This window comes from Symphalangus syndactylus, chromosome 20 (genome assembly GCF_028878055.3).
Source record: "Symphalangus syndactylus isolate Jambi chromosome 20, NHGRI_mSymSyn1-v2.1_pri, whole genome shotgun sequence".
NCBI lineage: Eukaryota > Metazoa > Chordata > Mammalia > Primates > Hylobatidae > Symphalangus > Symphalangus syndactylus.
In genome coordinates, this window is record NC_072442.2 from 52701082 (window position 1) to 52724068 (window position 22987).

General features: G+C 41.9%; 2 protein-coding genes and 1 pseudogene across 6 annotated transcripts in view; 1 reads left to right on the top strand and 2 right to left on the bottom strand.

Moving 5' to 3' along the window:
- The first annotated feature begins 2871 nt into the window (after positions 1-2871).
- Positions 2872-18746, top strand: LOC134735252 (protein salvador homolog 1-like). Of its 3 annotated transcripts, none has more exons than XR_010118240.1 (2): positions 2872-3767; positions 17571-18746. XR_010118240.1 is itself a non-coding variant. In XM_063629422.1 (2 exons), exons 1-2 carry the CDS (start codon positions 3230-3232, stop codon positions 7549-7551), a joined length of 546 nt encoding a protein of 181 aa, XP_063485492.1. In that variant the 5' UTR covers positions 2872-3229; the 3' UTR covers positions 7552-9106. The 3 variants fall into 3 exon arrangements, 2 of the variants coding, with proteins under 2 accessions (XP_063485492.1, XP_063485491.1); XM_063629422.1 differs by lacking the exon at positions 17571-18746 and adding an exon at positions 7544-9106; XM_063629421.1 differs by lacking the exon at positions 17571-18746 and adding an exon at positions 6581-7473.
- The window catches only part of PMP22 (peripheral myelin protein 22), a 35674-nt gene continuing 21712 nt past the window's right edge, over positions 9026-22987 (bottom strand). For all 3 annotated transcript variants that reach the window (XM_055255868.2, XM_055255866.2, XM_055255867.2), the window contains exons 4-5: positions 18740-18880; positions 9026-10325 (exon numbers count right to left, since the gene is read on the bottom strand). In XM_055255868.2, the coding sequence (XP_055111843.1) occupies positions 10162-10325; positions 18740-18880 (305 nt within the window). In that variant the 3' untranslated portion in view covers positions 9026-10161. The remainder of the gene's footprint in view (positions 10326-18739; positions 18881-22987) is intronic.
- Positions 17076-17172, bottom strand: LOC129470866 (uncharacterized; annotated as a pseudogene).

The following is a 22987-nucleotide window of genomic DNA, read 5'->3' on the forward strand; positions in this document are numbered from 1 at the left end:
TTGCAGAAGTCCTCAGGCATCGGGAAATGGGTTCCTCTATGTCAATCAGGGTTGGAGTCTTGAGGTCAAAGAGTCTCATCGAGGAGACAGCAAAGTTGACTCCAAGTCCCTTTCTGAGGGACAGCCTCTAGTCCTTGAAGGTGTGTGTGTCTCAGTGGAGCAGTTCGAGCCGACTGAGACTTTTTTTTTTTTTTGAGATGGACTCTCACTCTGTACAGTGGCATGATCTTGGCTCACTGCAGCCTCTGCCTCCTGGGTTCAAGTGATTCTCCTGCCTCACCCTCCTGAGTAGCTGGGATTAAAGGCATGAACCACCATGCCCGGCTAATTTTTTTTTGTAATTTTGGTAGAGATGGGGGTTTCACCATGTTGGCTAGGCTGGTCTCGAACTCCTGACCTCAGATGATCTGCCCGCCTCGGCCTCCCAAAGTGCTAGTATTACAGACGTGAGCCACCACGCCTGGCCAATTGCTCTTTTCATAGTCACTTCATGAGTATCTACCCATGTCTGGTTATCTTGGAGGTCAGCGTGCCCTACTGTGTGATGTCATCTCACCTCGGAACATGCCAACACAGCTGGTCTAAGCAAGTTTGGGTGTTCTGGGCATTTTGGCAGACATCCACTCTTACAAACTAATTATGATGGCATGTCCATAAACTGCACTCCTAACACACATGAAAAGAATGAAGCTGGACCCCTACCAAACACCACATACAAAACTTGACTCAAAATGGATCAAAGAACTAAATGTAGGTGCTAAAAGTACAATTCCCAGAAGAAAACAGGGGCAAATCTTCATGACATTGGATTTGACAACGATTTCTTGGATTTGACACCAAAAACACGCAAAAGAATAAAGTGGGTTAGCCAGGTTTTTAAGCTTCATCCTATCAACTTTTCAATCCAAAATCCCAAGCTCTTTCTTCCTCACATAAGTGCCGATATGGAAAATTACTGGAAAGGTAGGTTTCAGAACCAATATTTATTTTGTTCTATAAAACAGAAACTATAGTGGTTCTAACGTTAAAGGGAAATTTATTATTCCCTACAAATACAAGACTGCATGTAGATGGCCCCTAAAAAAGAAAGCACAGAATCAAAGACATAAGTACTGCCGTGTAGCCTATTTATATAGAAAGGAAACAGAAAACCAATTTTCAGCTTCCACACATGCACATGGAACCTTCGATAAATTTATGAACTCGAACAACACAGCAAAGAGGTGGGTCTTTCTCCCAATTTATGGTTTTGTTTCTTAAAGCAAACTTTATAAAAACTTATTCATCTAGCAAAACTAAGGGCAGAGTTTATCAATCAGGAGTGCAGTGCAGTGGCAGTGCAGTGGCAGTGCAGTGGCACTGCAGCCATCAACCTCCCTGGCTTCAGCGATCCTCCCATCTCAAATCCTGAGTAGCTGGGACCACAGGTGTGCACAACCACACCTGGCTAATGTTAAATTTTTTTTTTCTATATACCTGTAATCCCAGCTACTTAGGAGGCTGAGGCAGGAGAATCGCTTGAACCTGGGAGGTGGAGGTTGCAGTGAGCTGAGATCACGCCATTGCATTCCAGGCTGGGCAACAAGAGTGAAACTCCATCTCAAAAAAAAAAAAAAAAATTGTATAGACAAGGTTTTGCTATGTTGCCCATGCTGGTCATGAACTCCTGGGCTCAAGTGATCCTCCTGCCTCAGCCTCCCAAAGTGCTGGGATTACAGGCGTGAGCCACCATGCCCAGCCACAGCTTTCTAAAGTACAAATTTATTTCCAGTGTTCTGTAACCCTTTCTGCCACACTGAATCGCAGCTCAGTGTGAACAGTAGCCTAAATTGGTCTGAGAATCAGGGCAGAAACATTCTTCATTTTTCCTACTCAAAGCAAGTATCTACATTAAGTAGATACAATAGAATTCTGTCACATCCACTATGTCCTGACCAGTGTCTTCTCCCTTTAGTTCCTCTATGTCAGAAGTCATCACTGTCTGCTGATTCCTCTCCATGGATTAGGCAGCCTGGTCACCTGCAGCCGATCAGGGCCCTGTGTGTCCTGAAATGGAAGCTCCTCTTCCAGAAATGCCAGGGAGCTCATTATTGCAACCTCAGCCCTTACGTCCAATCAGCCTTTTCACAAACAGTTCCTCTTAGCTGCAAATGAGATATGTTCCCTGGAGATGACTCACTTACTCTATTTTCATCTCTACTACTTAAAGCTTTCTTTAATATCAACTACCACCATGTCACCTAGAAATTAAAGAAATGTTTCCTTTACAACAATTGTAGCTGTGGCAAAACAGCATGATATTGAGGCGATGGCTTCCATGTGTCCATAAGAAAATAGCTGGATCATAAACACATCATAAAGATAGAGGTATGCTTTGCCAACAATCGTCTCTAAAAAAAATTTTTTTTAAAATTGCCAAGTGTGGTAGTGCAATGTCTGTGGTCCCAGCTACCAAGAGCCTGAAATAAGGGAATCACTTGAGCTGGGGAGGTCAAGGCCACATTGAGCCATGATTGTCTGGGCAACAGAGCGAGACCCTGTCTCAGATAAAACAAAACAAAAAATCAGACACATTTCTTGTGTCAGCCACAGTAAAAATGGTGAGATTTACCCTTTACTACATGTACTGTTTGTAGAGCTTTAAGGGACAAGGGTGACTGCAGCAACTTTATAAACTGGCACATTGTTTCCAATAGGACTTTTTAGGCTAATGCTTTTAAGAGAGCATCAGATTATAGCATTTTATTGGGGAAAGGCCTAAAAATATCTTTACCTGGGATTGCTAGGCTTACATGAACCATTTCCTAAAACAGGTCTCTGGCTTGGACCCTTAGAAAGTGCTATTCTGGGAGCTTCCCAGAATTCCCAGCGGCCGCGGGGAAAGTTTACGGGATGTAGGCGGCGGCGGCGGTAGTGGTAGCGGTTACCCGGCGGCCCGCGGCGGACCATGGCCCTGGCCCGGCGTCGCTGGGCTTTCCTCACGGCGTCCCCGAGCAGCGTCGCAGAGCGGGCCGACTTCCGGGAAGGAACTGACCAGCGACTGAGCGGCGGCCGGCGCGCTTAGCGCCCTGAACATGCGGCAGTCCCTGCGGGCGACCCCGGGCTCCGGACAGGCGGCGGCGGAGGCGGCGGCTCGGGAGGGAACGAGGCGGCGGCGGCGCCGGCGGAGACGACCGGGGCGGAGACCTAGAGAGGCAGTTCAGCGCGGCCTCGGGCCTCGTCGAGAAGGATGCTGTCCAGAAAGAAAACCAAAAACGAAGTGTCCAAGCCGGCTGAGGTGCAGGGGAAGTACGTGAAGAAGGAGACGTCGCCTCTGCTTCGGAATCTTATGCCTTCATTCATCCGGCATGGTCCAACAATTCCAAGACGAACTGATATCTGTCTTCCAGATTCAAGCCCTAATGCCTTTTCAACTTCTGGAGATGGAGTAGTTTCAAGAAACCAGAGTTTCCTTAGAACTCCAATTCAAAGAACACCTCATGAAATAATGAGAAGAGAAAGCAACAGATTATCTGCACCTTCTTATCTTGCCAGAAGTCTAGCAGATGTCCCTAGAGAGTATGGTTCTTCTCAGTCATTTGTAACGGAAGTTAGTTTTGCTGTTGAAAATGGAGACTCTGGTTCCCGATATTATTATTCAGACATTTTTTTTGATGGTCAGAGAAAGCGGCCACTTGGAGATCGTGCACGTGAAGACTACAGATATTATGAATACAACCATGATCTCTTCCAAAGAATGCCACAGAATCAGGGGAGGCATGCTTCAGGTAGCTTAACATTATAAATAATATAGCAGTTTATATTTATTGACATGTCAATTAAAAAGATGTTCTTTTCTAGATTTTCTTGGGACACGAACAAATACTACTAGCGAAATATTTTTCCACTTTGCTCGTCCTGCTTAAGCCTGTGTGCAAATAGTTGTTAATCTACACTGAACGGAAGAGTCCTTGTGACCATTTATTTTATTAACTAATGTTATATAAACTTGGTACTTGTCTCAAGGCTGTCTAGACTCTTAATGCTGTGATCCTTGAAAACCTAGAGAATTTAATGTCTCCAGTTGGGCTGAATTTAGGTTTAGGTTTGGTAGAATAATGGGAAGGGTAAGTCTTCAGAGACACTTGACTGAGTCCTCAGAGACACTTGACAAACTTGGGAAAGGAAAGAAGAATAGGAAAAACTGGGCATGCTCAGTGATACCCTGAGCAACCACATTACTTCGCTAGATCCTGCACTTTTTCTCTGAACAAAAAGTAGTTCAGGAATTATTTCCTGAGTTGATCGAAAAGACATATTGTCATATGGTTGTGTGTTGAGCATGTCTTTATTATTTTTGTAACAGACAAAAAATATTACCATATAATTTAAGAAAAGAAGGTACTTTCCATATCTCCTGAGTTGGAGATACTTCTGAAAGGAGCAGAAGAGATTGGAGAAATGTACAGTTCTACTTTATTCCTGAAGTCCTGGTTTTACCAGATAAAATGAAGTGAGATGAAAATTAAACTTTCTTTTCTGGATTTTTTTTCTACCAAGTTATAGACTTTAAATTTTGGCAGGATAAAAATAAAATGTGAGACAGATTAAAAAAAAAAAAAAAGAAAGTGCTATTCTGAAGGATACCCTACCAACCCTATAAGCATTCCAATGAAAATGCTGCATTGTAGGAGAGAAAGAAACATTTAATGAACACAGTCAGAAAACAAAACCAAGAGCAAAACTGAGTTTTATATAATTTCCAGAATGTAGAATGAGTTTGATTTTGTAAGGCTGTGAAAGGTACATTTATCTTTTTTTTTTTTTTTTTTTTTGGGACAGAGTCTCGCTCTGTCATCCAGGCTGGAGTGCAGTGGCTCATCTCACCTCACTGCAAGCTCCGCCTCCCGGGTTCACACCATTCTCCTGCCTCAGCCTCCCAAGTAACTGGGACTGCAGGCGCCCACCACCACGCCCGGCTAATTTTTTGTATTTTTAGTAGAGATGGGGTTTCACTGTGGTCTCGATCTCCTGACCTCATGATCCGCCCGCCTCGGCCTCCCAAAGTGCTGAGATTACAAGCGTGAGCCACCGCGCCCGGCCGTATTTAAATCTTTTTAAATGTCTTTCAATAATATTTTATAATTTTCACAGTATAAGTTTTGCAGTTCTTTAGTTAAATGTATTTCTATTTATTTTATCCTTTTTGATGCTATTATAAGTAGAATTGTTTTAATTTAATTTTTAAATTTTTAATTGCAAGTATTTGAATTTTAGAATCAGCTCACCAAGTATAATTGATTTTTGTATATTAATTATTACTGAATTTCTTTACTAGTTCTAATAGGCTTTTAGTAGATTCCTTAGGATTTTCTACATACAAGGTGATATCGTCTATTAATAGATATAGTTTTTATGTTCTTTTCAAATCTGGATGCCTCATATTTCTTTTTCTTGCTGAATTGTACTGGGTGGAACACCCTGTGTAATGTTAAATAGAGGTGTTGAGAGCAGACATCCTTGTCTTGTTCCTGATCTTAGAGAGGAAGCATCTAATATTTCACTAGTAAATATGATGCTAGGTATAGATTTTTCATAGTTGTCCTTTAACGGGTTGAGGGAGTTCCCCTTCATTACTAGTCTGTTGAGTGTTTTTATCATGAAAGGATATTGGATTTTGTCAAATGTGTTTTTGCTTCTATTTAAATGATCACGTGATTTTTGCTTTTTATTCTGTTTATGTTTTACATTCATTCATTTTCAGATAGTGAGCCAAATTTGCCTTCCTAGGATAAATCCCACTTGTCTGTGGTGTATAATGCTTTCACATATAGCTGAAATAGTTTGCTATTATTTTGTGAAGAATTTTTGAATTCATATTCATAAGAAATATTGGTCTGTAGTTTTTATTTCTTGTGATATCTTTGGTTTTGGTATCAAGGGAACTGGCTTCATAAGAGGCCACTGTTACCTACCTTACTTTTCTATGTTTTAGAGGAGTTTGTTAAGAATTGGTATTAATTCTTCTTTAAATATTTGGTAGAACTCAGTAGTCAAGCCATTTGGGCCTGGGCTTTTTTATTTGTGAATAATTTAATATTAGTAGTATTAATATATCAGTCTTTTCACACATTATAGGCCTATTCTTTTTTTTTTTTTTTTTTTGAGACGGAGTCTCGCTCTGTCGCCCAGGCTGGAGTGCAGTGGCGCAATCTCGGCTCACTGCAAGCTCCGACTCCCGGGTTCACGCCATTCTCCTGCCTCAGCCTCTCCGAGTAGCTGGGACTACAGGCGCCCGCCACCACGCCCGGCTAATTTTTTGTATTTTTAGTAGAGACGGGGTTTCACTCTCCTGACCTCGTGATCCGCCCGCCTCAGCCTCCCAAAGTGCTGGGATTACAAGCGTGAGCCACCGTGCCCGGCCTAGGCCTATTCTTATTATCTATTTCATATTGAGTCAGTTTCAGTAATTGTGTCTAGGGAATCTGTCCATTTCATCTAAGGTATCTAATTTGTTGTGTACAATTGTTCATAGCATTTCTTTATAATTTTTTGTTGTTGTTTGTGTAGGGTCAGTATAATGTCCCTTCTATCATTGCAGGTCCTCAAGGCAGACAGGTTCCCAAGGAAGCAAAGCTGTCCCCATAGATGAGAGATCAATAACAATCATGACCCAAGGAACTGATAGCAGATAAGCTGTTTTTACTCAAGTGTTTTATTCTAACCCTTCTCTATTTGGGGGGACTTCATGAGTTACATGTAGAATGTAAGGCTCAACTGTCAACAGTTGGTGTAACTTTCTTGGAGACTAAGCTGAAAATACCTATTAGATTCTTCAAAATATACACGCCCTCTGTTTTAGCAACATCCGTACCAGGAATTTAAGATTTGGACATACTTTTAAAAACTCGCCAATATTCATGTACAAGGATGTCCACAGAAATATTTTGATTAATAATAAAAACTAGACAAAACCAAAATATCTATCAATGGAGGGCTGGTAAATAAAGGTTTGTACAACATACAATAAAATACTATGCAGAATTTTGAAAGAATAAAATAGTGTTCACTAAAAAGCATGAGGTATATGCTAGTATAGAATGATCTTAAGTTTTTATCATTAAATGAAAAGGTGCAGAACAGTCTGAGTAGTATGATCACTTTTGTGTACATTTTAAAAATACATAGATGGATGTACATATGTGGGAAATTTTTTTTCCTGGAAGAAATCATAAGAAACTATGTCTTATGGTTACCTTTGGCAAAAGACTATGGGTAGGTTGGAAAGAGGCTTTCAGATTGTATTTTTCCCTCTAGATACAAGATAGGATGTTATAATCCTAGATATATGGTTTTTTAAAATGCCAAGAGTGTTACCTGGGTAGGGAGATTTAGGGGCCACTTTTGGTTTTCTTCTTTGTTCTTATCCCTATTAATTTTTAATGAAATGTTAGAAAAGTTTATGAAATAAAAGCGTATGTTTTCAAAGTACCAGCTCATGAAATAAAATTCCTAGTTTTCTTAATCTCGCATGCATCTCATGGCCACCTGTTCCGCCTTACAGCTATCTGAGTCAAAAGCAGAGTACAGGTCACTACTGAAAACCTCAGAAAGAGAAGTCCTTCCGTCACAGACACCCGAAGACAGAAGAGCACAAGGTACCTGAAGGTGGCTTTATGCTAGGCCCCTGCTACTCAAAGTGTGGTCAGTGGACAAGCAGCATCCACCTCGCCCAGGCACTAATTGGAAATGCAGAATCTCAATCCTTACCTGGGCCTAAAGTTTCAGAATCTGCATGCTATGGGATTCCCAGGTGATTCACTAGCATGTTGAAGTATGAGACCTGCACTAGCTCAGAGGTGTCATCCCCAGTTGCATGCTGTAATCACCAGAAGTGTTCTTTAAACCATGATGGGTGGGTCCCATCATGGATACAGGGAATCGAAATCTCTAATGGGAATTCCTGCATGGGAGATTCCAATGTGCAGACTGATACTGAGAATCCCACATAACAGTCAATGTCTCTCCTTCATGCTCTTTCAAATACACCTCTGTCGGAACATATGTGATAACCACTCTAATCTATAGAGTCTTTCTAGGTACTAGTCACTATGCTGAACACTTTATCCATATAACTTCCTTTAAATCCCCATAGCCCTATACCCTTGGTATTGGCATCCCCGTTTTACAGATGAGAAAACTGAATCTTAGTGTTTAAGTAACCTTTTCAGGCTCCTATGGCTGGTAAGCAGCAAAGGACAGGCTCAAACCCAGGCTCTCATTTCTATGCTCTTAACCCTATTATAATATAGTGACTGGTTTACTTGTACCTCTCACTAAAATGTGACCTTTCGATGTTAAGATACATGTCATTCCTTCTTTTGTTTGGTACCCAATTCAAAATAGTTGCACAATAAATATTAAGGACTATCAAGCACATCATTTGCTTGTTATTTTACAGACACACAACAAAAGGTCGATGGGTAAAAATATGGACGCATGAGACACAACTCAGAAACCCTGAGCTGGGTGACAATGGTGGCCTTTTCTCTCCTTCAGGATAGCATTAGGAGCTTAGTTGGTGCCAGCCAATGTTTTATCTGCAAGTGTGGCCTCAAGACACTATCATTCAGACCTTTCACCATATCATACCTCAAGGTTAGGGATCTGAGATGCTTCTACCAACATTCCCAGTATATCAGGGCAGCTCATGACATGCCTCCATGTTTTCCATGTGGGTCATCAGACAACAGAGCACCAGAGAGGATTGAACTAAATGAATACTCAAGTGCCTTCCAGTCCATTTACAGCTTCCATTTCAGCTATAATTCCCAGCTGTCTCCAATTAGCAAACGTTTGTGCAGACATCATGAAGGCATCATGTGCTCCCTGTAGCTTGTAAAACAGCTATGATTTTGGTGCCTTAGCACCATCCTGTAACCCAAATCTCCAGCTCAACTTTGCTTTCCACTGAAGCGCTTCATCCTGCTCCAACAGGCACCCTGTACCCACACCCAAGTTCCCACGAAAACTCCAGAGAGACCAGTGAGTTACTCTGATGTTTATTTTAATGCATCTTAGTCCACACAGTTGGTATAAAATCAGAAAATGCAAAGCAAAAACAAAAGGTCTGGAGTCTTAGCATCAGAAGGGCACCATATATACATCTACAGTTGGTGGCCAATACAAGTCATCGCCAGACAGTCCTTGGAGGCACAGAACAGCCTAGACCCAGCCAAGCTCTAGGAACTCACGGTCCCAAGGAGTCTAGACACTTGTTCTGATGCTCCGACCGTAAGAAAAATGTGGGAGTGATGAAGGCTTTATGATTTATTCATCAAAGTAATAATAGCAGCCTAGCTAGGTACAAAAGCTGTTATAAACCATTTATATTACACAGAATTATTCAGGTCTCCATTCTATCTTATGTTGTAAAATTGTTAATTGGATTTCCAGTGAGTCGTTTAGATGATTAGTGATAATAAGGAATGGTAAATCCATAGCACCATTTCAAAGATTTGTTGTCACTGATTTCTCATTTAGATGTGTGACCGAGATACTCCACCTATAAGGGCAAGTATGCCAAAGCCACAAGCCATGTTTTTGCGAGGGCTCCAGTTTGGGCATTTTGTCCGTGTGCGCATAAAGCTTCACACAGAGGTTCAGGCAGCGGCTATTTCTGTTGGATGCACTGGGTCACCCACCAGAAAAGGGCTTTTGGACATTTGGGGTTTCTACCCACACTTTGGTTTTCTAAATGAGGTGGACTGGGAGGGAGGTATCTTCTTTCAGATGAGAGGGAAGGGGCAAGATGGAGTTATCTTATTTCTGGGTAAAACAAAACAAACAAACAAAAAACAAAACAAAAATACTGAGCTGGATTATACTGTTAGGATGTAAAGTTCCTTAGCTACTTCTTTAAGGCTCAACACGAGGCTGATGGTCAACATAAAAAGCAAACAATACTATGTACATATATGTAAAAAGTGTTATAAATAGGCTTTATAAACCGGAGATATTATATACATCTTCAATCAACAGCAACCCCCACCTCCACTGCTTTCTGTTTGGTTTGGTTTGAGTTTGGGATTTTGGGCTAGCTCTTTTTTTTTTCTGCTTTCTGGTTTCCCTTCCTCCCTTCCATATGTACGCTCAGAGCCTCAGACAGACCGTCTGGGCGCCTCATTCGCGTTTCCGCAAGATCACATAGATGACACCGCTGAGAAGGGCCAGGGGGAAGGCCACCCAGGCCAGGATGTAGGCGAAGCCGTAGGAGTAATCCGAGTTGAGATGCCACTCCGGGTGCCTCACCGTGTAGATGGCCGCAGCACTCATCACGCACAGACCTGGGGGAGGAGAGGGACAAGCTGGGTGAGGGAGAGTCCGTGGCAGAGCGGCCCCCTCTCTGCCACCCCGGATGCTGACAAATGCTGGGTAGGAAGAACATTTCTACCTCTGGAAGGAAATCTGCTTCCAGGTCCAGAATTGAAAGGAGGTAGCTCAAAAATACGGAAACAAGGAAAACGACTTGCTCTCTCCTTCCAATCTTGGCCATCTAGGCCTTAATATCTGAGGGTTTTCTTTACATTTTCTGCCCTATTTCTCTTTCTTTAACTGTCACCAATTCCCAGGCCACACTACATGGCCAGCAGGCATTCAGGCTGCAAGAAAAACCTACCTGTCTCACTTCAAGGGTGGCTGGGTATGGAAGCCCTTGGAAATCTATGTGCCACTCTACAAATGAGTGGTGGCATTACCTGAAGCCAATGGAAGTGAACTGACATTTTACCATTATTGGAGTCACGCCATGATAAAAGGATTAAGCTCCACGCAGACCACAGGGGCCTATGGTCCCCCTAGCAGAGTTGACACATACCAGGTGAAGCAAGCTATGCCCATGGGCACTGCCAAGCAGACAAAGAAATGTGTGGAGGGGAAAAAAGAAAGTGAGGAGGAAATGAGGATGCAGCAGACAGTATGAGTGGGAAGCCACGCTGCGGAGGGGAAAGATCATCAAAGGCAAGCTCCATTTCCCTGGGTGCCCCAAGGTTGCATCTGAAGCCCAAAGAAGGCTAAAGGGCATTGGACACGCAGGTGGGTCAGGCCACCCTCCCTGGCCCACCAATGCAGCCCTTCAGTGTCGGAAAGAGAAGGTAGGCCTCCACCTTGTGGAGCAGCCATGCTCAAACTGATGGCCCCAGCTCACATGACAGTCAGCATCCCCCAACAAGGAGGGGTCCAGTGATGTCAGCACCCCAGCCTGGAGCTGCACAAAGCCTGGTCTGTTTCCTCCCTGAAAACAGGGTCTTTGAGAAGCTCTGAGTGACTCTATTATAAATCCAGTATGCCGTGTGGGATTCATGCGGTTCCAGAGCTCCCAATGCACCCGCCCCCCCGGCCACCTACATCTAACCTCACTGCTATTTGGGCTGCTGTTTTACTGGACACTGCAACTTTGTTTGAAGACAGTGTAGAAGTGGGAATACGCCACATGAACCACCCTGTTAAGCCTGTCTTCCTGCAACTCAGAGGAGAAAACTCCCGCTTGATTGGCCCCTGTCAAGAGAGCCACACAATAGTCTTGGAACCAAAATGGGACAGCATCCAGGACCTGCCACCTACAGGAAGTTAAGACAGCAAAGATGGCCATGTCAGGAGCGAAATCATTGCTGGTTAATTGTTGATTGCAGAAAACAGCAGTTTTGATCTGCTGGGGACACACTTTATTTGCCTTGAGGTCCAGGATCCTTAATTATCTTGCCCCATTGTTCCATGGCTTGCCTCTCCAAAGTGCTAACTCTTGTCTTTAATTAATACTGAAGTTGTCTCTTGGGCTCTGTCTGACTTACCTAATGACAGCAGGGCTATAAAAAAGGAAACATGACCTTGGCAGAGAGCAAGGTGTTAACGGAGTGCTAGCAGGGCAAGGCAACGCTTATCATCATGCAGACAGGGCTCCCAAATGGGCTGTCTAACCAGATCTGGCATGAGAAATGCCTCAGGAGCTGAGTGGACCAGCTACTCCCCGATTTCACTGGCTAAGAGGAAATATCAGATTCCATCCTTGAACAAGAGGGACAGAAAGAGGCAGTATAGAGAAGTGCAGTGACTAACTACACAGTTTAATGTGTATGACTTTCATCTTAGTAGAATCTCAGAAGTGAATGGCTCTAAGCTTAACTGTGATAAGCAGTAAACTTAGATACCTACAAAGCCAAAGAGAGGATACGCATTTTATATGATTGTTGTCAGGAGACTGATGTTTTAGGGAATATATTATTACAAGATTGTCTGCATGTAAAGCAATAGATGTACACTGAAATAGAGAAAAGGATGATTCTTTGGATGGGTTCCCTCTGTCTGCAACCCAAGACAGTTAATGTTATCCAGCAGTCATCTCCAAAAGCCAAATACTCCTAACAAGTGGACTGCGACTCACTTTCTCAGCAACCAGTAGGTGGAGATGTATCACCAGGTCCCTGTGGCAAGGGTAAGTGAGGCCCTGAGGCACAAGCAGATGTTCTGCTCTTTGGCAATGACCCGGACTCCCTGGGAGGGGCCTGAGTCTGGGAGCATAGGTCATCTTTAAGCAGAAGGACACTGACCCTGTCCAGACAACACAAATGTGCTAGGCATTCAACTTACAAGAGTTTCTCCCTGTCTCAGGATGGGTAAGTCTGCAACAACTTCCTGCAAGTTCTGCCTTAAGCTCTTTTGAAGAGAAAGTCTTAAGCTCCTTTAACAGTGACTGCAACCCCATGAGAGTGATTAGAGCCCAGAGCCTCTGGAAGGAAGCACCCAAGGGGCCAAGGTCAAAGGAAGCAGTTGAGGGAATTCCCAGTACATCCTTATGATCTCCATTCCCTTTGGTTCAGTGAACATTTAATGAGTGCCTATTGCATGGGGCCCTGTTCTAGCTGCTGTTCTAGATGGACCAAGATAAGTGAGACATGGCTCCTACCTTAAGGACTGTGTGTCTAGAAGACAGACATTTGCATATAATTTCGATATAGTCCGATGGAATTTCAAGAGAGAGAAGGAAATGCACCAGATGCCCCAAGAGCATAGACGGGTGCTGAGTCCAACCTGGAGAACTGGAGAAGCCACTCGGACTCTCATATAATAGGCCGATTATCTCCCTAAGGGTCAGGAAAGAGAGGGCCTTACATGACATGTTAAGCATGTTGAAGAAGTTGTGATGAGAAGCCTCTGGGGAAACTTCAGCAGAGGAGAAACATGATCAGACACACATTTTAGAATGATCACTCTGGCCACGGTGCAGAAAATGGATTCAGGGGCAGGGACAAGGCAGGTAGCTGGAAGGTGCATGAGGAGGCCTTTGCATAGCTGCACTGGGGTTAGTGAGTCAAGACAAAAGAAATGGGTGTAATGCCTACGGAGGATGCTACCCAAATGCAGGACTCAGTAGAAGGCGGGCTGTGGGGTGAGGGAGAGAGGAGAGGCCAGCATGGCCACCTGGTGTGTTCGCTGAGGCAAGTGGGAACACGGCGATGTCTCAGAAGCCAGAGGAATAAAGCTTCAAAGAGTGAGTAGTTAACAGTATTGAAAGGAGCAGAGTGATCCAACAAATTAAAGACTTCAAAGTGTACTTTAGTGACCTCAGCAAAAGCACTTTCATTTGAGAGCCTGGGGCAGAAGCCAGAGAGAAGCTGGCTGGAAAGGGATGTCAGTGAGACCACCAGGGTGGTCACTGGAAGGTGCAGCTATGATGTTGGGTTGATGAGTGGGTACCTTTGTCGCCCTCCCCCTTCATCCTTAGGGCAACAAGGTAGGGCAGGAAGGGGCTGTGAGGCCTGTTCCTCTGAAAGCAAGAACCTTCTCTGTGTTTCTGTGATTGAAGCCCACTCCTTTTTCATTTTCAGTATCCAAGTGACCATTCCTCCCTAGAAAGCCACCCATAGCACTGACTGATCTGGGCATGGCCAGTGAGACATCCATAATCATTCATCCCTAACAAAAATTTCTAAACGTGGTATTTGACATAAGCCATCTTTGAATCACTCTGAACAGGATGGCACTGAACTTTTATTAATCCCGCCCACGAAATTCTTTTTTTTTTTTTTTCCTAGAGAGGCAGAGTCTCTGTCACCCAGGCGGGAGCAAGCGCAGGGGCCTGATCATAGTTCACTGTAGTCTTGACCTCCCAGCCTCAAGCAATCCTCCTGTCTCAGACTCCTGAATAGCTGGGACCACAGGCATGCTCCAAGGCACTCGGCTAATTTTTAAATAATTTTTTGTAGAGATGGCATCTTGCTTTGTTGCCCAGGCTGGTCTCGAACTCCTGCCTTCAAGCAATCCTCTCACCTCAGTCTTCCAAAGTGTTGGGATTATAGGCATTCACCACCACACCTGGCCCAAATCCTTTTATTTTAAATGCTCTATAGCTACATTGATCTTTCTATTAACAAAACAAATGAACAACAATAACAAAAAGGTAGAGAAAGTGAAACTCACTCAGGAGTCCCCTCTACTCTTTCTGTTCTTAATCCCAGTAACTACACATTTGACTTGAGTTTGATTTTGCTGAGGAAACACAATTATCTAATCATCCAACCAATAGTTTTATTCAGGCTCCTCTATGTGCCCCACATGGAGCTTGATGCTGGGTGTAAGCAGTAAAATAAATCAAAACGTGCAAATCTTCCTTTTAGGTCTGTGTCTAGATTAATTTCTTGATGTTTTCCAGTCTAGCGCAACCCAACCCAACAGAGCTAAGGCATGGATAACTACTGTCTAGGAATAGATGGCTGTAGGTTCTGAAAATAAGAATGACTCCAAAGTCCAGACGCAGGATCAGGATGTTCCTTCTCTAAGAAGGTGGTTTAGTTATTTCCGGGGAAATATCCTAGAAAACCTTACAGTGGGATTAGGGACAGTTTAATGTCTATGTCAGTGGTTCCCAACCCTAAATGCACATCAGAGTCACCTAGGCAGTGGATCCATCCCACAACCATTAAATGAGAGTCTCCAGGGATGAGGCCTGTCTTTTTCTTTTTTCCTTTTTTTTGGGGGGGACAGTCTTACTCTGTCACCCCCAGCTTAGGGTGCAGTGGCACGATCTTGGCTCACTGCAACCTCCACCTCCTAGGTTCAAGTGATTCTCCTCTGCCTCAGTTTCCCAAGTAACTGGAACTACAGGCACACACCACCACGCCTGGCTACTTTTTTTTTTATTTTTAGTAGAGACAGGGTTTCACCATGTTGGCCGGGCTTGTCTTGAACTCCTGACCTCAAGCGATCTGCCCACTTCAGCCTCCCAAAGTGCTGGGATTACAGGCATGAGCCACTGCGTCCAGCCCACTGTCATTTTTTTTTTTTTTTTTTTTTAAAAAGGACCTCAGATGATTCTGATGCACAGCTCAGGTTGAAAGCACTGAACTAAAGGAAGGAGCCTTTTGATATGCATTCAGGAAGCAGCCAACCTAATGCAATCAAGAAGAGATAGTTCCTAACTGTCAGCCTTGTGGCTGAGTGAGGAAGAGATAATTTGGCAAACCATGGAGACCCCACATGACACCCAGAGCTTTTATCTAGAGCAGGGAGACAGAGACAACTCCCAAACCTACAGTCAGCTCCAAGAGCCCTAGCATCTTTCATGTGCTTTTCCTGAAAGCTCATGTGTGCCATCCATAAAGATCACAGCTGGGCCCACCAAGAGGAAGCTATGCAGAGATAATGCAGCTCTCACAGCCACTTGCAGAGGCTACACAGAGATTCTAGTGGTTTCCACTTAAAATGCTCCAGTGCATTGGAGAGGCATTTGCTGGGCATGCACGCTTGTAGATTTTACATCCCATGAGTATGGAGCTACTTTCTTCTTCCTTCTGTCCTCCCTCTCTTTCTTCCCCTTCTTTCTTTTCTTCCCTTCTGTTTGTCAGTTTTAGCTTTTCTGACTACTTCCTTGATGTTAAGTTGTCACTTCCCAGGTTTTCCCAAAACCTGGGTTTCTCATCTCCAACAACCCTAATCTACTTAGCTCTCTAATTGCTAACTTCTTACTAGTCTGTGAGTCAGAAGACCACATGACAAAATTGACTTAGAACTGTCACATGATAAGGGAACCAGGAAATCTCCAAGTAGAGTTCCTAACTCTTTCAGTTCTCAGAATTAGTGGAAAGATCCTGCAGCCATTTCCAGTGCAACATCCTAGAGATCTGAGGTTCCCTGGAGACCAACTCTCAGATGATCTTGACTGGGATTAACAACAGAGGACAGGACACTCTCAGGACTTACAAATTACAACTGCTATTACAGCTCAGCATTTCAAATTCAAGATAATTTCCTATTCAAATGTGGACCAACAGATAAATGAAAATTCAGTCTCATGAGAGATAAGCAGCTAAATGTAAAGGAGATAAAGAGGACAGTCATGCGCTTTTACATTTGGAATTCTGCACTTCCAGCACAGTTCTAAACATCTTGTATTGACTTTGGAGGAGAATGAAAATAGTGAAGCAAGAGTGGATTAGTAAATATACTTAAATCGCAATACCTAGGAGAAGAGTGTTTGGCTGAACTGAAATACTTTTAACACACAGTGCAGTTACCTGAGTGACTTCAGGGTTCTTATCTCTGGTCTTTGAGTTTTGGCCTAAAATGATGTAATGATGTTGCTAAAAAGACACTGTTAAAGGACTTAAAGCCGAAACAGCTCAGCAGGAGGAATGAAGATGAAGGTACTGGCTATCCCAAGGAGCCCGTTCAACAGCAGCTTACCTCTTCTCGGCTCCATATTTTCAATGTGACTGGGTCTTATGGTACAGGCTTGTATTCATCGCAGATGTTTGGAACTTCAGAATAATACATGGTGCAAATTTGCATTGACCTTCCATTGTAAATCAGTTCCAATAAAAGATAATATAAAAGGCAGAGCTTCTGCCTTGGATTTTGTGTTCTTTAAATTTTTTGGTGCATTCTGTCTTTAAAATATAAGAAGTACCTCACTATATTCGGTGTAACACGCAATCGTCCCTGTCATGAGCTGGGTGACCTTGGTCATTCATTTACCCCCGATGGGCTCAAATTATTCATCAGTAAAATAACGAGCCTGTACAAATAAAATGTAATTTTTTTCACATCAGATGGGTAATGTGCCAAATCATAACAAGGTTTGAGGGAGGCACATCTCACACATGAGCATGAAAACCCAATCATCGCTTATGAAACTAACATTTCAATATAAATACATTATGAAACTTCTGGTTCTAAATCCATATTATCTTGAGGGCGTATCCACTGATGCAATGGATATGATCATTATTTGATTTGATATCAAACTAAAACGAGTAAGAAAAAAAAAAGAAACCCCAGAATATGTTACAGTTGTCTTTATTACAACTGAAAATTGAGTAAGGATAACTCTTCACTTTCACGTACCTAGAAATGATATCTCCTTGCATAATTAGTCACTTAACAGAGCCAGCAACCATCCAGGAGCTTGGCCTGGTGTCATAAGACATGGGTAAGTAGCAAAGCACTGTCTGGTTTTGAAATCTCAAAACCATGAGTATTGAAATGTTGTATTTGAGTGTTTAATGAGAAGTGGTTAATCATTTACTTCCTTTTTTCAGGAAAGGGGAACTCTCTGGCTTCTAGACAAGGTCACCAACATCTAACCTTGGGCTGTGTCTTCCCATACAACCCTATTTAAGGCATTATATCCATCAAAGACACATCGGCTGCTTTCAACCTTCCAATGACTGCTCCTGAGCACAGAATGGTGAAATGGTACCGTGGGCATTCTGACAATCAACTCAGAGAAGAGATGCTACATCCTTTGCCCTCTCAGAGGGTCAGAATTGAGAACATCTCACAGTACCTAGACATACTCTGGTACATATGAAGTTTGTGATCTATGAATTTGGACCACAGAATCCACCACTACATCTGGCTCTTACTTCTCTCCAATGCCCTGCTGGCTCAGTCAACAGTAAGTCAACAGACAGACATATAAGAGCTAATGAAGCAAGATGCTAGGCAGAATCCAGAGACAAAGTTGGAAGATGTCACCCTGTGTAATAGAAGTTTCTAGGACTCTGCACACTATGCATATTAATAATGTATTTAAAGAGGGAACTTGAAGACAGTTTAGGCAGGAGATTAAGGAGACCTCTCATGTGTTTTCATGCGTTGTCATGGCCCCATGTTTGGAAATGACAATATGTGACACAGGAGTGCCAAAATGAAGATACCAGAGGATGACAACAGTCAGTCAAAGCCCAGTGGAATCTAGGAACTGGAAACAAGGAAGGTGAGAATTTGTCAGTGTGACTTAATCACTATCTACTGGTGGAAGACACATACCTGATAACTACTTTGCCAGTTCTTAGCACATCGGGGCCATTTTCTGGAGGCATAACGTAATCTACAGAAACAGCTCTCAAGCATGACCTTTGCTCTACAGATAGCCTCAGTATTCACCTCTGATTATGTGTCCAGAATGCAGTTTCATTCCTGATCCTATGACTGGCTTGGGTGGGGACCTTCCTTCCAGATCCTCTAAGTTCTCTTTCATATGCATCTCATTCCAGGGAGAAGGGGAGAGTTCTAAGTCCCAAGTTCTAAGACACATACACGTACACACACACACAAGCACCCACCCTCACTTTATGGAAAGCATCCAGTCTAAGAAGACTCCCGAACATCAGTTATTCTGAGGCCACGTCCTTCTACTAAACTAATCATTCTGCAGGCTTGGATGTGCCCCGCTTCCACATGGACTTTACCATCCACAACTTACCAGCAAGGATTTGGAAGATTCCAGTGATGTAAAACCTGCCCCCCTTGGTGAGGGTGAAGAGTTGGCAGAAGAACAGGAACAGAGACAGAACGCTGAAGATGATCGACAGGATCATGGTGGCCTGGACAGACTGCAGCCATTCTGGGGGAAAGAGACACTTGGTTAGGAGAGCTGGCCATGGCCGGGGGAGGGCTCTGCCTCGAGGTGCAGGGCCTGAGGGGCCGTGACTGCTGACAGCACAATCTTCACAGGCAGCAGAAGCAGAAGTCCTTTTTCCTTAGCAGAACTCAGACAATTCACTTTTGCAATCTAAGAAGACATTCTTTATTTGTTTCTTTTGGAGGAAAAAATATATACATATATACATACATATATATGTACCAATATATACATATACAAACACATATATGTACCGATATGTACACATTACATACATATATACCTGTATGTACAAATATGCATACATATATGTATGTGTTTCTAGATATATGTGTGTATATACACATATACAAATACATGACACACACATATATATAAAACACATGTGAACATTTAGGGAAGGGCTGTAAAAAAATGTCTATAGTTCCACCACTAGAAGTTAAAGTCATTTTAAAACATATTGAATTTCCTTCTAGTGTTGGTGCAAATGTGTTACTTATGTACATGTGTCTGTGTTAAAGAAGGCCTGAGCCTTGCCTACTGCCTTCCCTCTCCTTGCCCTCAGGGGTCTTTGAAGGGCTTATTGGAACTTCTGCATTCCAAGAAAAATAGTTTAAAACCACTGTTCAAATTATCTGCATTCCCCAAGGAGAGGTAAAGATCATGGGAATGGCTGTTAGAGCCCAAACTAATTTTTTAGAAGAATGGAAGAAAATACCGATGAAGAAAGGTGTGCTCTATGGATATGGAAATCCATTTGCTTGGGCAACCTGTATTTTTTTTTTTTGGTCAACTCTGATCATGGCCATTAGCCTCAGCACAGAGCGATGTGTGATCGCAAACCACCAGACAGGATGAAGGCTTACACTTCCTTATCTCTGTTGAACCCCAAATCTCCAAGCTTCCAACTGAAATTCAGGCAAGAAGACAGTGCCTCCTGTGGTTTCTTCATTCACCATCTGCTGCAAATTCATGTCATTTCAGGGAGGAAAGAAGAAACAACCTGAGTTCCACACTGTAGAGGGAAGCCCAGGGTAAAAATCTGCATTTGGCCTCTGTCTTGTCTTCCAAGTGCCACAGAATGCTGGGGGCAGGCACTGCTCTCATGGAGGAAGAGCAACTGGGGAAGTTGCAGCATTTAATCCTTTCAGCTCAGTAACTGCCATATGTAATGGCTTCAAAAGCATACCTTCAATGCTTCACCCAGTACTCACAGCTCTGAAATCTGGATGGTTTATAATTAATAACTGAGTAAGATAAACTTGTTTTGAGTTGTAAGCAGCTCATGGCAGAATTTTAAGGGTGCCAATTAGGTTAACTGTTACTAGAGTTTCACCTAAGATGTTTCCAAGGCACAGACTGGAGATATTTTAGAGTTGGAAGAAACCTGAGAGATCAACTAGTCCAGCTCCTTTGCATTGAAAGAGATTTCCAGAGGTGTTTTCATGAGCCCAAATGACACAGCCAAATCTAAGAGGCCTTTGATTCTAGTCTAGTACTCTTCATATTCAAGCACAACATATGCTTCTTTTATTTTTTCAACTTCTTTGTCAATTAAAGTAAGAAAATGACGGCTAATGGGTTGTGAGCCATCCTGATTTCACTCTTACATAACCTTAATTAAATGTTTGTCTTTATCCAGCATAGTGGTTCTTCTGGAGGATCACTTTGCAATAAAGATAATGTTCCCATAATATTATTTGCTTGAAATAAAAAAATTATCTAGCACTTTGGTAGATGCAGCTGGAATTACAAAGAAATCTGAGACCCAAATCTGAAACTAAAACAAATAAAGGGATTCACTTTGGCTGGGAAATGTCCTTCCATGTGTACGCTCATGAGGTGGAGACAATATCTTAGATTTCCTTCTCCAATCCTGAGATACTGTCTTCAGCCTTATCCCCGTGCCCCTGTCATTTTCAGCAGAAACTACTACGAGACCTCACATATACAGAAAACTTAAAATCTTTATATGTTAAATCTATATAAACAGAAAGTGTCTAATATTTAATAATATAACCTAAATACTTCTTGAAATATCTTTCAACAATAACTTGAATTTTAGTCCCAACCCTATTACAACTGAGCTGTTCGCCATAAGTTGTTTCTCGAATCAAATCGGAATTAGAGGATCAAGGACATTTTTATTCAATGAGCATTTGTTGAATACCTGCTGTTTTGAGCCAAGCCCTCTGGTTGACTCTGATGATCCAGAGATGAAGAAGATGGTTTTCAACCATAAGCACGATAAATAAAACACATGCATTAAGACAGTAAGTCTAAGTATATCATCAACCACATTACACGTGGTTGACTGGGTTCAAGGCACTCATAAGATATGGAATTTTATCTTTGATTAAGACATTTTGGGAGGCTGAGGCGGGTGGATCACTTGAGGCCAGGAGTTCAAGACCAGCCTGGCTGGCTGGCCAACATGCCAAAACCCCATCTTTACAAAAAATACAAAAAAACTGGCCGGGTGTGGTGGTGGGCACCTGTAGTCCCAGCTACTCGGGAGGCTGAAGCAGAGAATCGCTTGAACTTAGGAGGTGGAGGTTGTAGTGAGCCAAGATCACACCACTGCACTCCAGCCTGGGCACAGAGAAAGACTCTGTCTCAAAAAAAAAAAAAAAAAAAGACATTGTAGCTATATTGTAATATAATAGATACACCACCTAAGACAAGCAACAGTCAAAACCAAAAAAGATTTTGAAAAGAAGCTTCAGGCAAATATTAACAAAAAAGAAAGAAGATAAATTAATAATAAAAAATAGAATTTATGTTGAAAGAATGAAAGTAGCCAGAGAGTTGTTTGGTTGTTTCATAGAGGAAAGATTTGGTTTATTTGATCTTTACTTCTGGTTTACATGATCTATGACTGAAGAAAATAAGTGTTTACGCATATAATAACATGGTCTGGAAAAGTAAAAATAAAGAAATCATCAAAATATGAGAAGAAATTGTTAAAACCACAATGACAGTGGAAGACTTTAGCTTCCTACCTCAAAATAGATGTCAGGTAGACCAAAAATAAGAAAGAATATAGATTACATACGAGGATTAACAAATTTGTCCTAATATAAAAACTTGTGTCTATATAGCAAAAGACACAAATTTTCTATACAGCAAAACCATAAGTTATTTTCAAACACACATGGGACAGCTTTTTTGTTATTTTCAAACACACATGGGACAGCTTTTCAAACTGATTATAAGGCAACAAAGAATATCTCAATAAATATTGAAGTGGAAATGATGTAGGCTCAACATATAACTAAAGGCAAACCGAAATTAGACATTAAAAACAAACTACCCAGAATAAATTTGGAAATTTAAAAACAGTGTTCCAGATAATTCCTTGGATTAAAAAAAACAAGATGAAAAGTAAAAATTTCTTCAGCAAGGAATTATATTGAAAGCCACATAGCACACCTGTGGGTTGTAGCCAAAGCAGTTCTCAAAGGACAATGTATACACTTCTAAGCATTTGCTAGAAAAATCCTTAAAAAGAGTGAACTAAACTTTCAACTCAAGAAGCTAGGAAAAAAAAAAAAACAACGAAGTAAGTCCAAAATTAATTGACTCAATATGGATAAAAGCACAGACTAATAAGACAGAAACAAGTATTAAAATAAATGTCTGGTTTAATAAAATGTCTGGTTAATTTAATAAAAATTTAATAAAATTTAATAAAAATGTCTGGTTCTTTGTGGGGACATCAACAAGTTAGACAAATTTTATTCAAGTACATAAAAGAAGTACTAAAGAAACAGAAACATACTAAGTTCCTGGATAGAAACACTCAAAGTTATAAAGATGCCAATTTCATCCAAAATAATCTACAAATCCAATGCTATCCTCATCCATATTGCAACTGGAACTGGAAAAAAAATCAATTAAAATTCATCTAAAAAACAATGAGCAATGACAGATAAGAAAATATTTGAAGTAAATACAACAGCAACTAAAAACCAAAACGAACAAATGAACAAAAAGAAAATCAGAAAAACAAATAAAACCAATGAGTCAAGATATCACCTACCAGATTTAAAACATATATCTATATTTTGCTTATTATAGTATATGGTA